This window comes from Ammospiza nelsoni, chromosome 1 (assembly GCF_027579445.1).
Source record: "Ammospiza nelsoni isolate bAmmNel1 chromosome 1, bAmmNel1.pri, whole genome shotgun sequence".
Taxonomy (NCBI): Eukaryota; Metazoa; Chordata; class Aves; order Passeriformes; family Passerellidae; genus Ammospiza; species Ammospiza nelsoni.
The window spans coordinates 6847286-6861646 of record NC_080633.1 but is presented as its reverse complement, the minus strand read 5'-3'; the positions used below and the strand labels follow the sequence as shown (position 1 = coordinate 6861646).

Here is a 14361-nt window from a genome sequence, read left to right as displayed (position 1 = left end):
ACAGAAAATAAAATGTGTTTTCCCCTAACTAGGTTGCTTAGTACAAGTGAGAACATCACAAAACTACTTTTCTACTTCCTCATTTCCTTTTATCTGTTGGACCTGGCTGAGGGGAGATGATTATGCCAATAGTCAAGGTGAAAAGTAGGGCTGGGAGTGCTCAGCACAGCTCCTGCTGCTCTAAGAGAATTCTTAAGCTTTTTAAATTGTATGGTTTCCGTACTGATTCTTATTAAAAAATCAGGCAGAATGGTGCAATTACTGTCTATATTTGTGGTTTCTGTCTTCCTGCAAGCTGTTCACCAGGCTAGGCAGTTAGCTGAGTGTATATTTTGCATACTTCTCTCTGCTGTTTTCCCTTACTTTTTAAAGGGCCTTTAAAATTTGGCCATTAATTTCATGTGAAACTTTGAGAAGTCAGTTATACTAGCAGTTCTTTAGGTTAGTAACAAGGTTTAGGCTCTTTAGTTTGAGTTCTTCAAATGATTGAGAGTTGCCAGAGGTCCCAGCCCTCAATCTGACCATAAGGACAGGGGTGCTATGGGGAGCTGCTGTGGTGGAATTAACACTTTGAAGAAGGTGAGAAAACCCAGGCTCTGTGGAACCTGTGTCTTTCTGCCAAATACTCCTGGAACCAATGAATGAACTTGAAATATGGCTGGATACCAGAAGCATAACACAGCTGAAACATAAAATACAGTAGGAGAGTTCCTGATGTTGTATTGTTGAGATCAGGAAGCATTTCTGGTCCAGGATCTTGTTGGGCCACCCCAATAGAAACACAGCCCAGAAATGGAGCCTGTGGCTTGCAGTAGACACTTCTGAGGAACTTCAGGTTTTTATGTTGCAGTATTTGGAAGCTTTTCCATGAGTGTTGATGTTATATTCCTATTCTTCATCTGCAGGCACTTCTTTTTTTTTTTTTTTTTGTTTTTTCCTCTTCTTTTTTCCTGCTTTTAAAGATCTTGAAATTCTGAGAGGAAATCACCCTGCAGGAAATCATCCTGCATTTCTGAGAGGAAATCACCCAAGCAAAGGCATGAGTGAAACTGAAGGATCTGTTCAGTGGATCTGAGGAAATGGCTTCAGCAATGCTGCAGAAATTTCTGTGTCATTCTTGACTGTTCAGAATGTAGTTCTACCTTAGAGCTCTCTGAATAGAGAATTATGCTTTGTACTGAGTCCCACTGCAATCTGAGTCAGTATTGATGAATAATTAATCTGTCCCAAAAAAAAAAAATAAAGAGCTATGATGCTCTTGTAAATAACATCTACTGGCTGAAATAAAAAACAAAAGCGTGTCTCATTTTGTAGTGAAGGGTGGGAGAAGAGGAGAAAGTAAAAATCATTTTGGTGAATAAGATTGAGGAGCAGAGTGGTAAAAATACAAATAGATTGATTTTTAACTATTTAAAGGATCTCTGACAGTAGGAGCAAATAAAATGCCAATGTAGAGAATTGACTGTGTAAAAGCCTGTATGACAAGGTGCTCAACTTCAGCTGTCTGACAGGGTTTATCTGTAACCTTCCAGGTTGTTTTCTATTAAAAATCACAAAAAACGGCACTGGGAGTTTGGATATTTTTGCCTTCTGGGCAAAAATGGGCGCTGTCCACTTGCAGATGAATCTTCAGGAGATCACTTGCATGAGTGTGCACCCCCACAGAAACACATTCAGCTCCTTATTAGTGGGTTCTTCTCCTCCTGATCTGCTCTAGATTCAGATGCCTCCTGCTGGGAATGTGCTCTGTGAGGCAGCTGATCTGCAGAGATGAGAGTGGAGAGCTGAGCTTTGGCTGGAGGCAGCTCTGTGTCACATCTCCTGCATGCTGGGCAGAGCATCTCGGGTGCAGATCAGAGATGAGGAGGTTGTAAGTCAGGCCAGGAGGGATCTGTCCGTGTCCTTCCAAAGGAAATGCTGCTTGGCAGGTGCTGCAGAGGCTGCAGAATTAATGAATGGGAAAATATATTTGGTTGCCCCCAGGAAGGTTTGGTAGCCCTGGCATTTTTTGTGGCCCTGGAAGAGTTTGGTGGCCCCTAAGAGGGGTTGGTGACCCTGGAGAAGTTTGGTAGCCGCCAGGAGGGTTTGTTGGCCCTGGCAGGGTTTGGCAGTCAGCAAAACCTCCTTGGGGCCACCAGTTCCTCCTAGGGGCCACCAAACCCCCCTGGCAGCTACCAAACCCTGCCAGGGCCACCAAACCCTCCTGGAGGCCACCAAATAAGACTGGAACAAGAGACTAAGCAGGTAATAAAGTAGAAATATCCTCATGGAGATGAGGGTGTTCTAATTTGATCAGTTACATTTGCAGCACGGTAATGCTTGGATACAACACAAAGCACTGGAAGGGGAGAGAAACTGTAAAGAGGATTATGCCCTCCCTGTGCAGGGTGTGAGTGCATCCCTGAGATGTGCTGAGCCTTAGATTTGGGAGACTTTTTTCTCTATTAAACAGCTGTGTATGTACATAGTATATACATAATCCACAGTACCTGCACAAGGCATTGGGCTGTGGCAGCTGCTGAGCATTCCCAGGTAACTGAAGGTGTTAGAAGGTCTCAAATATCCTTTCCAATGGCACTTGATGGAGTTGTGTAGGACATGAGAGTTAAACCAGAGCTGCTGATGTTTTGCATGTTCAGTTAGTAACAAATAAAGTGGTGCATTGTACTTACCTATGGTATAAGGATCTGTAGAAATAAACCTGAGTTCCAGCTGGACGATTTGATCCTTGTCCAGATCCTGCTAGAGTTTCCTAGCTATTTACAGGGGTGTTAACAGTGCTCACAGATGGCTATCTCATGCTTCTGAATATTTTTAATTGTAACTTTGCAGTTAAAATTAAAGGGAAGCAGTCCCTTTGTGGTGTCTCCCCTGAGCTGGAAGGCAGCACAAGGTGAGATAACATTTAACCATTCTTTTGCATCTGGGGGGGATTGTTGAGGTCCAGCTGAAGTTGTTTGGAGGGTGGGAATGTGTGGAAAGGGTTTATGGGCACACCTTCACTGTGCTGGTGAGAGTTCCTGGCTGTGGCTGCCATGAGCAGCCTCTCCTGATGGAATCGTTCTGGCTCACAGTTACTGTGCTTATCCTGATGCATTTAAAAATTGTTAGTGAGTTGGCAAGACTCTGTGGAGCCATGATGTGCTCTGAGAGGGCTCATTTTTTCAGCTGGTTGTTTTGTGGTTTATAGAACCATTGAATCATTTAGGTTGGAAAAAAACCTCTTTAAGATCATCAAGTCCCACTGTTAACACTGTGTCCACCATCCCATGTCCCCAAGTGCCACATCCACACAATTTTTGAACATGTCCAGGGATGGTGATACCACTGTTCTGGTGGAATTTGAGGTGTTCCTATGCTTGTTTCTACCTGTAGTATCTTAATTGTTTACAAACTTGAGATTTAAGTAAATAAGGGCTCTTGGGACTGCATTTAGGATTGTAGAAGCAACCATGGCTTTCTAAAGACCAGCCTTATTGATTATTTGTTTAGTTATTTATTTTAAGGGCTCTTGGGACTGCATTTAGGATTGTAGAAGCAACCATGGCTTTCTAAAGACCCGACTTATTGATTAATTATTTAATATTTATTTTAAGAGTAATGGGAGTAGGAAATTAATGACTTGCTCAGTGTGCAGAAGATACTGGATCCTGGAGCAACCACTTGCAGAGGAAATCCAGCTTTGATTCTGTAAATTTGGGCCAAAAAGGCTGTGCTGAGCCATTTGGTGGAAATTAAAATTTATCCAAAGCAAGATAACTGATTTTGAGCAAATCTAGCAAATGAGGATTTTGAGGTTTTTAACTCCCTACTATGAAGTTCTGTAATGGTCAGTAGGTATTTAAAGGGTTTGTTTTTTTTTAATTTGTTGACTTTTTTATTTTGCTCTTCAAAAGTGTAATGTATGTCCAGGTTACTGTGGAATTATTACAGGGTCTAAAGGGTACAGTCTCTTGGGGAGATTATCCTTGACCAAGTTCTAGCTACCTGCTCCTGAAAGGAAAGAATAGAGAGCCAAACTGCTTAAAAAAGAAAAAATTAATGTAGCTAAGCAGATCTGAGGGTTGTATGCACATGCATCTGAACAAGTGCAAAGGAAATTTAAGGTCATATGGATGGGATTGCATGTCCTTGCTACAGACATGCAGCACTAAAACCATTCCAGCCACATGGAGCCTGGTTTTATAAACAAAGTGTTGGAGTTGTGATGCTCTGTGTAGCCTGAAGAGAATGGAGCTAATTACAGAACTTGCCTGCTGCCTCTTTAGAAAATAGAAAATTGCTATGTGAAATGTGAAACAGGTAGTGGTAAAAATTCAAGAAATATTAATTTAAGGAGCTTGAGTTAGTCAAGCCCAAGTTTCAGACTGTCTTCCTCTGTATATAACAGTGTTGAGATGCATGTTCCTGTAGGTTGCTGTTAAGGGGGAAAAAAAAGAGATTTTTTGAGAGTATAACTCTTCAGCATGGAGGTCCTTTCTCATCAGAGAAGAACAATGCATTTTGTTGTGTTTAATCTGAAAGGAAAGATGAGTCTGAAATGCAGAGTGCAAACCTGTGACTGTCTGTCCAGATCTCAAAGTGTGAATTTGAGTTTGGCTTTAGGGTTGTCCTTCTGCACAATGGTGTTCAGTTGATTTGGCATGTGTTTTTACTATTTTTTTAAGGTTACTTAAATAAAACAACACAATGTTTTTACTTGCAGCACTTGAAGAATCGGAAAGTGACATTTATGTGCGATTCATGAGGTCACACAAGTGTTATGACATTGTTCCAACAAGCTCTAAGCTTGTTGTTTTCGACACTACGCTACAAGTGAGTATCCTCCTTTCAGTCTGCCTTTGCTTGCAGTTCAGTTTTATTTTTTTTAATGAGTGTTTCCTGATTGTTAAATGAAATTTGATCTCTTGAAGAGAAGCACTGCCATCGTGCTGTGCTTTGACTGTACAAAATTATATTGTTTCTGCTGTGTCTTTCATGCTGTGCCAGAGGAGGAGTTGGGGGAAGACATCCTAGCAGAACAGAAAGAGGGGATGTAACCTGGTTTGCAGTTGAAATCTTTATCTAAAAACAAAAATTTCAGATGAGCCCAAAATTATATTGGCTTCTCCATGGTTACCTGAATGTTCATAAAGACATTTGGTGCAAGATCCTTGTAACAGCTGAGGAGTACCCAGGTGCTGTGAGGCTGTTCCTGCTATACTGATAAGACAGTTTAGGGCTCAAATGGATGGCTTAATTATGCAAATTATTACATTCTCCAGAAAATTTTTGTTTTCAGCTTCTCATTTTGCATTTAATCAGTAAATCATCTGCTAGACTCTTGGCTCTGTCTGAAGAGTTTGTTTGCCAAAAGAAGGCATTAGCTGCCTGCTATAGAAACAGACTAATCTGTTCTGCAGTGTGGCAGAAAGCTGTGGCTTTCTTTGTTTCCTGGATTTTGCAATTGGTATTTTTTTGCTTGCTTTGGTTTCTTGCTGTTTCAGTGTGTTTTTCCTTGTAAAGATGCTCAAATTCTGACTTAACTAAGCCCATGTAGTAATTTTGGTCTGGAATGTGCTACTCAGACCTCAGCTTTCTACAGTCAGAGGCAGCCATGTAACAGATACTCAGTCCCAAAACATTCACAGAACCATCTTGTGTATCAGATAATTGTACAGAGTGCTGGATTGAGGGCTGTGATCTGAAAGGTGGAAAATCTACATTGACTTTTTCACCATCTTAGAGAGGGGAAGATTCTGCAGTGTTTCCTTGCTTCTGCCTGAAAGAGAGGATGACTGTCAGCTCTTGAGTAAAAAAATTAGATCTCTTTAACCTGAAAAATCAGATTTAGGGTGATGGGGTTCACTGTCACTCTTTCAGCTCTTCTCAAAGACTGTTGGCCTCCTTTTCATTCCAGAAGATATTTTTTCCCCACACTGTGCTGGGAGTTGGTGTCTGCAGTGGGCATGACCCACAACCTGCACTGTCAGTGCTCCTCTGGGTCACTGCTGCAGTTGGAGAGATGAATGTTCTTTATTCCATTTACCAGCTAATCTTGAGGCCATTGGGGCAGGCCACTGATTCCTTTTGGAGTCTCCAGATCTCTTGGTGAAAGACATCATGCCAGGTACCAGTTTTCATAGCTGGAGCTGTGCTGAGGAAATGCTATTAATGTCAAGAAGTGAGAATTTCCTCTCCAGGGGGTGAGCCAGTGTGAGGTAACACCTGGGGAAACTGTCAGTGAGTGAGCCTTGGGAGTTTGCACCATAAATGAGAATAGGTGATTTAATGGTGATGGAAAACCTCCCACCAGCACTTCACCAAAATCCCTGTCTTATTTGGCATCCCTGAGGATTGTCATGGATTGCAGCAAGAGGAGAACAAAGTCTGTGATGTTGGAGTCTCATTCTCAGTCTGCTTCTGCAGGTATTTGAAAGCAGTGGTGGTGGAAGGGAGGTCTGGAGTTGTTCATTCAGACTGTAGTATACAATAAATATGGACCAAATCTTGAGTTTGTATTGCTGGTGAGGAGTTTTTCTTTTCCCCTCTGAACTGCTTTTTTTTGGACTTTGCATTATTACATTTAATCCATTTGCATTACTTTTAATTTATAAAGTTATAATACTGTAAAGTAGGAGTCCTCTTCCAGCATGGGCACTATCTTCCAGCTTATTAGCAGGTTTTACAGAACTATTTAAGAAAACATTAAAAAGGGAGATCTGAATGCTTCCCAAGCCTACACTGTTAGGAGGTCTTTTAAATATTTCTGTTCAGTATTTCTGTTTAGTTCTTTACCTGGCACCCTGTGTTCATGTGCCACCATCAGTGTCTTCAAAACACATTGTGGTCATTCAGTTTGATTGGTGTGGCTGGTGCACAAACATATATGGAATTTGAAAATAGAACAGCATTTTTTTATTTGTCTAAAATAGCAGAATAAATACATGTTGGAGAATTAGCCCAATAAGGGTGGTCAAATAAAATTTCTAAACTGTTCCTTGTATTTTAATTTTTAATGTATAAATTACTTATTGTCCTGTACCTCAGGACTTTGTAACAGTTCATACTTTGAAAACACAGCTCTGAAACTGACACTCTTCAGTGTCCATGAATCCTCTCAAATGAATATTTGTCTTTCTTGGGTCTGTTTCTTTCCTACCCACATCAGTGTTTCACTAATATAAAAACAAACAAACACAAAACACCACAAAAAAAAAAAAAAATACCTGATGCCTTGAAAAAGTTCTCCAGTGATTTGAATTCAGGATATTAGAACTAAAACACACAATTTAGGAGCTCAGTTCTTGCCTCCCTTAGTATAAGTTAGTAATCATCAGTGGAGGAAGAAGAAAAAATGGAGCTGGGTTGTGTTCTCATCCTTTGAAAGATTCCAGATTTTTGGATTTTTGTTTGGGAGCAGTGTCCCATCTCCCTCTGCTGGTCAGCGATCACAGCACACAGCACATGTTCCTACCCTGGAAAATGATTCCTGAGATACTTTGGAAAGTATTCTAAACCTGTTGTTAGTTGGGGGAAAATTGGAGATGTTACCCTTATATAACAGGGCACCAGTCATACCACTGAAGCAACACTGATTCATAAAAGTAAATATTTAGTCTCAGTGTCTGTGAGGGAATTAGTGTGAAGTTTCAAAGGGAATCTTGTTTTAGCCCTTAGAGAGGGGATGGTGAGGTGCCCTTACCCTGGAAATAGAAGGAAGGCTGAGGTGCCATTACCCTATGAATAGAAGGAAAGCTTTAATAGCAGAAATAGCAGCTAATGAAGAGCAGGAAGGGGCTGAGAGCCTCTTCAGCCCTGTTGTGTGTCAGTCAGAAGGTGTGGGGAGCTTGGTTCCAGCAGCTCTTGTGTGCTGCAGCGTGCAGAGCACAGGCTGCTGTGTGTCCTCTGTGTCCTCTGTCACTGCACGTGGCTGTCACAGCTGGGCTGGGGCTCCTGCACCCCCATGGCAATGCTGCAAGGGCCCTGACAAAGGAGGAGTGATGAGGAGCACTCCACTGATATCAGAGGGCTAATTAATTACTTTATTATACTATATTAAAGGCTAATTACTTTATTATACTGTATTATTCTATACATCTAAAACTGAATCTGTTAAGTTCTTAACTCTGTACACAACTGTATACACTGTGCTGAATTTTGTTACTGTCACCACACACACTCTTGGCCCTGATAGGCCAAGGAAACCAAATACCATGACTTTGGGTAAACTGTCTCCATATTGCATTCTGCTTTTGCACAAACACAGGCACAGCAAATGATACTGTGTTTTCATTTCTGAAAGAAATTGTGTTTTCTTTCCATTCCAAAAAAGAATTGTGTTTTCTTCCTCTGATGTTCAGAGAATGTGAAGCCCAGAAATATTCTTGGGAAGAATTGTGCTTTGCTTTTCTCTGTGAAGAGAAATGTGGCTACACACCTCTGCTGGCCATCACTGAATAAATGCAGTGTGCTGAGCCCTGCTCAGTCTGCCTTAGTGAGGTTTCACCTGGAGCTTCCCCAAACCAGGATCTGTCTCTGCTCTGCCTGCCTGGAGAGGTGCCTGGCCCATCTGAGCCCTGGAAGAGGCAGATGGGAACATGCTTGCTGCCTCAGTTTTCTTGATTTAGGCTGACAGTGGACTGTTCCTTCACCTTTTCAGTTTATTAATACTAATTTGCTCCTCATAAATATTTATGGAATAATATTGAGCTTCGTGGCTGTGCCTTTCCCTGCCTGTGACCCACGAGTGCTCCCTGTTTGTGACAAGCTCTGCCTTTGGCTTTTCCCAGGGGAGATACTGTCTTTGCTTGGCACACATGAAAGCAACTTCATACAGTCTGATCTGACCAGGAAGGGAGTCAGGAGACAATTAGATGTTATGAGCTTTCCTGTGAAGTCTGGAAATTTGACTCTGTGGATGATGGGGAAATTGGGCAAGTTGCAACAGTGCACAACTCAGAGTGGATAAACTTTCTCATCTTTTACACATCTCCTGAGATGTAAACAGGAGGATAAACCCTTCACAGCCCCTAGGAGGGGTTAGGGAGGTTGCCCTTGAAGGGCTGCTCTAAGACTGTTCTTTTTCATTCTAATTATGCTAAATATAGATGGCTCTGGGTTGTCTTTATGATAGACTTCAGGAAATCACTGAGCTGAATTCAGATTTATTGGTCACCGGCTTGTGTCTTCAGCCCAGCATGTGAGCACTGTCATTTGGGGTGTAGATGATCTGGGGGGACACCCAGGGCTGCCTTTCCTTTCTTTTTGTTGGTTTTGACCTGTGTCAGATACATACAGTGACACAGCAATCTGATCTTTTCCTTTGGTGGCAAACAAAACAATTCCTGTATTAACTAAAAGATGAATGAAATACAACACTTTGGTGACATTCTGTCTGCCAGGTTACTTTGTCTAACATAATCTAATGGGATTTCAGTTTTTCCTTGTTGCTGCATGCATCTGGTTTTTCTAGAGGCCAATACATTCCCTCCCCACCCCATCCTGAACTGTATTAGCATTTTTTTAAGGAAATGCCTCTTACCTAGCTTATAGCAATCTCAGAAGCTTAACTCCAAAAGCTTTCTTAAGGCCAGATTTTTGTCTGACCTTGAAAGAAATGTATTAATTTGTTGTGGTTTTGCCCAGACTACACAAAGATGAGAAGGATTAGCTTGTTTTCTAGCACAGAGCAATTAACCCTTGCAGAGTAATGTAGAAGGTGAGTGTTAGATGGGGATTCCCTGCTTTGTGTCAAGCAGCAATCTCTAGTCCCAAGAATGTTCTGCTAGCAAATGTAGTGGCTGTGTCCTGTGGAGTTTGCATAAGCTCTTTTTGGGTCAAAAGCTCTATCTAATCGTTGAGTAAATTTTAGTCTTACCTGTTACAAGTAAATTTGGGTTTTAGTTATAAAACATACTTAGCTTTTGCTCACCATGACCTTGAAACTGTTTTTAAAGCATTTGTCCAGCACTTCTTCATAAACTAATAAAAATCATGTTTATGTAGAAACAGTCATCAGAATAAGCTTTCAGAATCCTAAAGACTCTTTCCTTCTTTTTCCTTCTGTATGCAGAAGAAATCTTTGCGTGACTCGGTTAAATTATTTAACCTGTCTGTTTAATGAAATTACCTAAGTTGTTAATGGACCAGATGTTGTTATCACCAATGCAGGCTTTTGTCAGAACATGTCAGTCTAGTAAAGAGCTCAAATAATTTTCTACCACATAACTAAAAAAAAAACATGTAAACAATGTTCTGGAAACTTCTTTAGTGCTTTAATCAGCTGGCAGTAAGAACACCTTGTAACTTCTACAGAGCATGCAATAGATTCAACATTAGAAGAATGGAAGAGGATTTATATTTCTCTTCCTTGGGCTGACTATTCAGTAAATGGATTTATTATTCTGATTCTCTCCAGGTCATTCTTGACTGGGGTGTTGCCTCTCTCCAGGGTAATGAGATAAATCAGGCTTCCAGGAATAATGCTCCAGGATGGTTTCTCCCAGAGCCACAGGGCAGACTCTGGCTCTGCTGTCACACAGCTCTACAAAGGGACTGCCTGTCTGTTCCTTAGCTGCCACTGAGGTTCTCCCTGATGGAGCTGCTGCTGTCTGCATTTCTGAGCAGTGTGAATACCCCTCCTTGCTTACCCTGCCCACAGAACTGTAAGAGAATCAGCTAATTTAGCTGCTAACCAGCATGTGGGCTGAGGCAGTGGAGCAGCCACATAAAAGCTCCCTTCATTGAGATCAGGCTGGAATCAGCGGCATCATATGGGAAGACTTGTGTTTTTTCAGAGCTTCTCCTATTGCTGGTATACAAGCATAGGAGTTTAATTCCTGCAGCTCTCAAAATCAATAGGAAGTGCTCCTTTCTGGAATGATAGTGTCACTTAAACAGAAATTTCTATACAGGGTGTAGGTGAGGTGTTTGTGCTTGTGTGAGTGAAAGTTACATATCATTCTTCCTGCCTTCTCTGCCCCATCACCACTTTTTGGATAAGATCTTAGTTTGTGAAGGAATTTCTGTGCCCTTCTGATCCCACTGGCTCTGCCTGTCAGATTTACCTGATGTTCCCTCTTGGCCCATTGTGGTGTGAAATCTGGCAGCAGAAAGCTCCAGTTTGGGCACACTGACACAGAGCATCAGTGCAGGACTTGGTTTGGTGCCTTTGGCTGGACTGGGCCTTTTCCATGGGCATGTGGTGTGGGGAGGAATTCTGCATGTGGGCATGGCACCTGTTCCCAGGGGAGAAATCCAGAATATGTGCATGGTTTTAGCTTGAGGATGAGACCCTACCTGTTACTTCTGGGGTTTGGCTTGGCCCTGAAGGATATTAAACCATCACATCTTAAATTTTACTCAGCTATGGTGATAAGAAATGCATGTTCTACCCAGGAGTGCTCCCTTTCCCTCACCTGCAAAAGATAAATGAATTTTTGATCTGGTTTCATACAAGCTTTCCAAAATTCAACCTGGAATTTGAATTTGAGCTAGAAGACCTGATTGTGAGTGTTTATTGGTGGGGGTTTTTCAGATGTTGAAGCAAGTGTAGCTGCCCAGTTAATAACAGGTTTGTCCAATGTTTTCTCCAATCTACTTGGTAAGGTAAAGGAGGAAATTCTACTTGATATGGTCCAGGAGTGCTTGTCCCTTGATGAAAGTCTTTATTGTTATAGAAGGAAATGCTCCTAACAAATTCATAGACCAAAGAAAAAATAATTGGAAAATGAATTTGAATGCAGCAGTCACAATGCTGAGATGCTTGGTTCTGTTCTTCATACAGGTTTAGTCTCTCCAGACAAATCAGTTTGTACAAACACTGAATTATATAAATACCCCAGAAGAGAGATTTTAACTTTTCAAAGTAGCTCCTTTACAGGACTGTAGATCTCTGTGACTTGGAAAGATGTCTGGATTGGGCATTACAACTTTGTTTGAAGGGAAGAAAAAAAGGAATTGCAAGTTAAGTATGCTTCCCAATATGAATTGCTTCGAAGTGAAATTGCCCTATGGAATTGGAGAATATTTAGCTTGTTCTGCTTTTGTATTATCAGGATGGTAATTGTGGGATCTAGGGATGAATGCAGGAGTATTCCAACTTAGCTCATAGGAAAAAATTCTTTGAAGGTGATGTCAACAGCAAGGAAGAGGAGGGCTGTCCAAAGAGCTCTGTGGCAAAGTTATATTTTCAACTTAGTAATATGTTCATAACGTGTTCCCAAATAATATTTCATGGGCTTTGTTTAGGCTGCAGCCTCGTGCAGAGGAAGCACTGCCTGAAATCCTGCTGATGTGAGGGAGCAGCAGGGCAGATGTGTTACACACCTGTCTTATGGAGCAGGGCCATCAGCTTTACCTGCAGAAGGTTTTTCTTTTTCCTCTCTTGGAGACTTGCTAGGATTTGGGCAGCCAGAGAACTTGCCATGCTGCTTAAGGAAGCACAGTCCTGTTTATGTTTGGCTGGAAACTGTTGCCTCATTCAGGAGTCTTGGCTCATAAACGCTCTTGAACCAAGGGAATGAAGTGTGGGTTGCCCAGGTTTTATGCTGTACAAAGGTGGCAGCAGAGCCCTGATGATTTTCCTGTTACAACAGAGACCTGTGTGTCTTCCTGCTTGGTAAGAATTATTGAAATGAGAGTGTTTGGCCTCTTAAGAAGGAATTCTCAGAGTAACTTTTGTTTCCACCTTCATGTCCTTAACAGTGAGGACAAAGTCTGTGTCTGGAGTGACTTTGCCACATCTGCTCATGTTGTGGAGATAGAGATAATGCTGTTTTCCTTTGAAATTATAAAACTTTTCCCCTTTTGCAAGAAGAAACCATCCTCCATGGTACTTAAAAACATGTGAGTGTATTGGTGTAGAAATCCAACCTCCTCCTTTAGTTCTTCAGCTACTCTTACCAAGTCTGCTAAGAGTGGATGCCTTCTTCATGTGAATTCCTTTCAACCATATGTCAGACTTTGTACTTTGTTACGCTAGGAAGGATGGTTGTTTCTCAGGGACTGCTTGAAAGATTTGGGTTTGATATTGTGGTCTGCATGTGTATTTTTGGAGGTATTTCTCCTCTCTAGTTTTGTACTCCTTAAAAATAGTTTGGAGTAAAAATAAGCTGGGAATTTGTCAATTTACCCAGTGAAAATGGTGAATGTTCTACATCACTTAGAGCATCCATCCATCAGGAATCAGAGATGATACAAATGTCAGGAATCAGCTAGGTCTGGTACTGCTTGTATGGGAGCTCTGTGCCAAAAACTGTAAGAAGGAGCTTCTTCCTTTCTGTTGTGATCTGATAAAATAGACATTTCTTGGGGTTGCTTAGGGGCTTTCAGGCAAGTGGCTGATGCTGGCTTATCCAGTGACACACAGAAACATTTATCATCCTGCCTTTTGATGGCAGCCACAGCACAGAAGTCCTGGCAGGCCTTTGAATGCTGTCCATGCTACTGAACAATGATTTGCATCATCCTCCTGCTTGGTTCTGGCATATCTGAAGGTGTTCCACAGCTTTGTTTCTTACTTCTGCCACCTTTGAGCCTTTTCAGTGAATGTTGTCACAGGCCAGTGGTGCTGAGTTGTGTTTTTCAGCTCAGTAGGATTCTCTGCTCTGCTCTGACCCTTTAGCACCAGGAACTGTGACAGCTCTTTTCTCACAACCATTTGTCAAGGACAGGGATCTTTTTGCAAGGCAAATGAAGTCAAATATTTCCACAGCAGCAGTCACCCTCCTTGCCTTATGGGGCAGTCCTGGAAGACAAGTCTGAGGCCCCTGGTTACTTATGGACATAGTTACAGTTTCCACAACACAGTGTTTGGTAAAACAAACATGAGTGTTGTACAGACACTGAATTTTTGGAAACAAGTTCATCCCCAGTTTTCCTTTCAGGTGGTTCCCTCATTCACAGATGTTTACTGGGGAGAGCATTTCTGCAAGGGTTTGTAAAATCCCTGGTGTCTGGTAAGGAGAAGTGTACCTTGCAGTGTTTCCCAGCAGTGAGGAAAAATATATTCAGCATTCTGGTGCAATCTTCTACCACTGTTCTGGTTTCACTGCCCAGTAATCCAGCTATTTTAGGAGCTCACTGACTGTAAGGGACAAGGTTTTCCAAACATTCTACCTAGTAAACAGGATTTTTATGTCTGGGTCTCTTGCTTTCTTAGTAGTGACTGTTGTATTGGAAGAAGCTTTGTCCTCCTTCAGACTTGCAGTGGAAATGCTTGAATGGTGTGCAGGAACAGTGACCTCCAGAGGCTGTGTCTAACCTAAATTAGTCTGTTCTTTTATTCAGCATATTCACAGTGTAATGAATTCCTGTAGTAAGAAAAGCTTGTTCCTGTTGTGCTCAGTGTAGTGGAATAGCAGCAATTGTTGAGGTGAT

The 14361-nt window shown here is 41.7% G+C and overlaps 1 protein-coding gene across 4 annotated transcripts in view; it reads left to right on the top strand.

Annotated features, from left to right (window-relative positions):
- PRKAG2 (protein kinase AMP-activated non-catalytic subunit gamma 2) overlaps positions 1-14361 on the top strand; it is a 219917-nt gene that overhangs the window by 185547 nt on the left and 20009 nt on the right. For all 4 annotated transcript variants that reach the window (XM_059470812.1, XM_059470820.1, XM_059470830.1 and 1 more), the window contains one exon: positions 4706-4815. In XM_059470812.1, coding sequence (XP_059326795.1) covers positions 4706-4815 — 110 coding nt within the window. The remainder of the gene's footprint in view (positions 1-4705; positions 4816-14361) is intronic.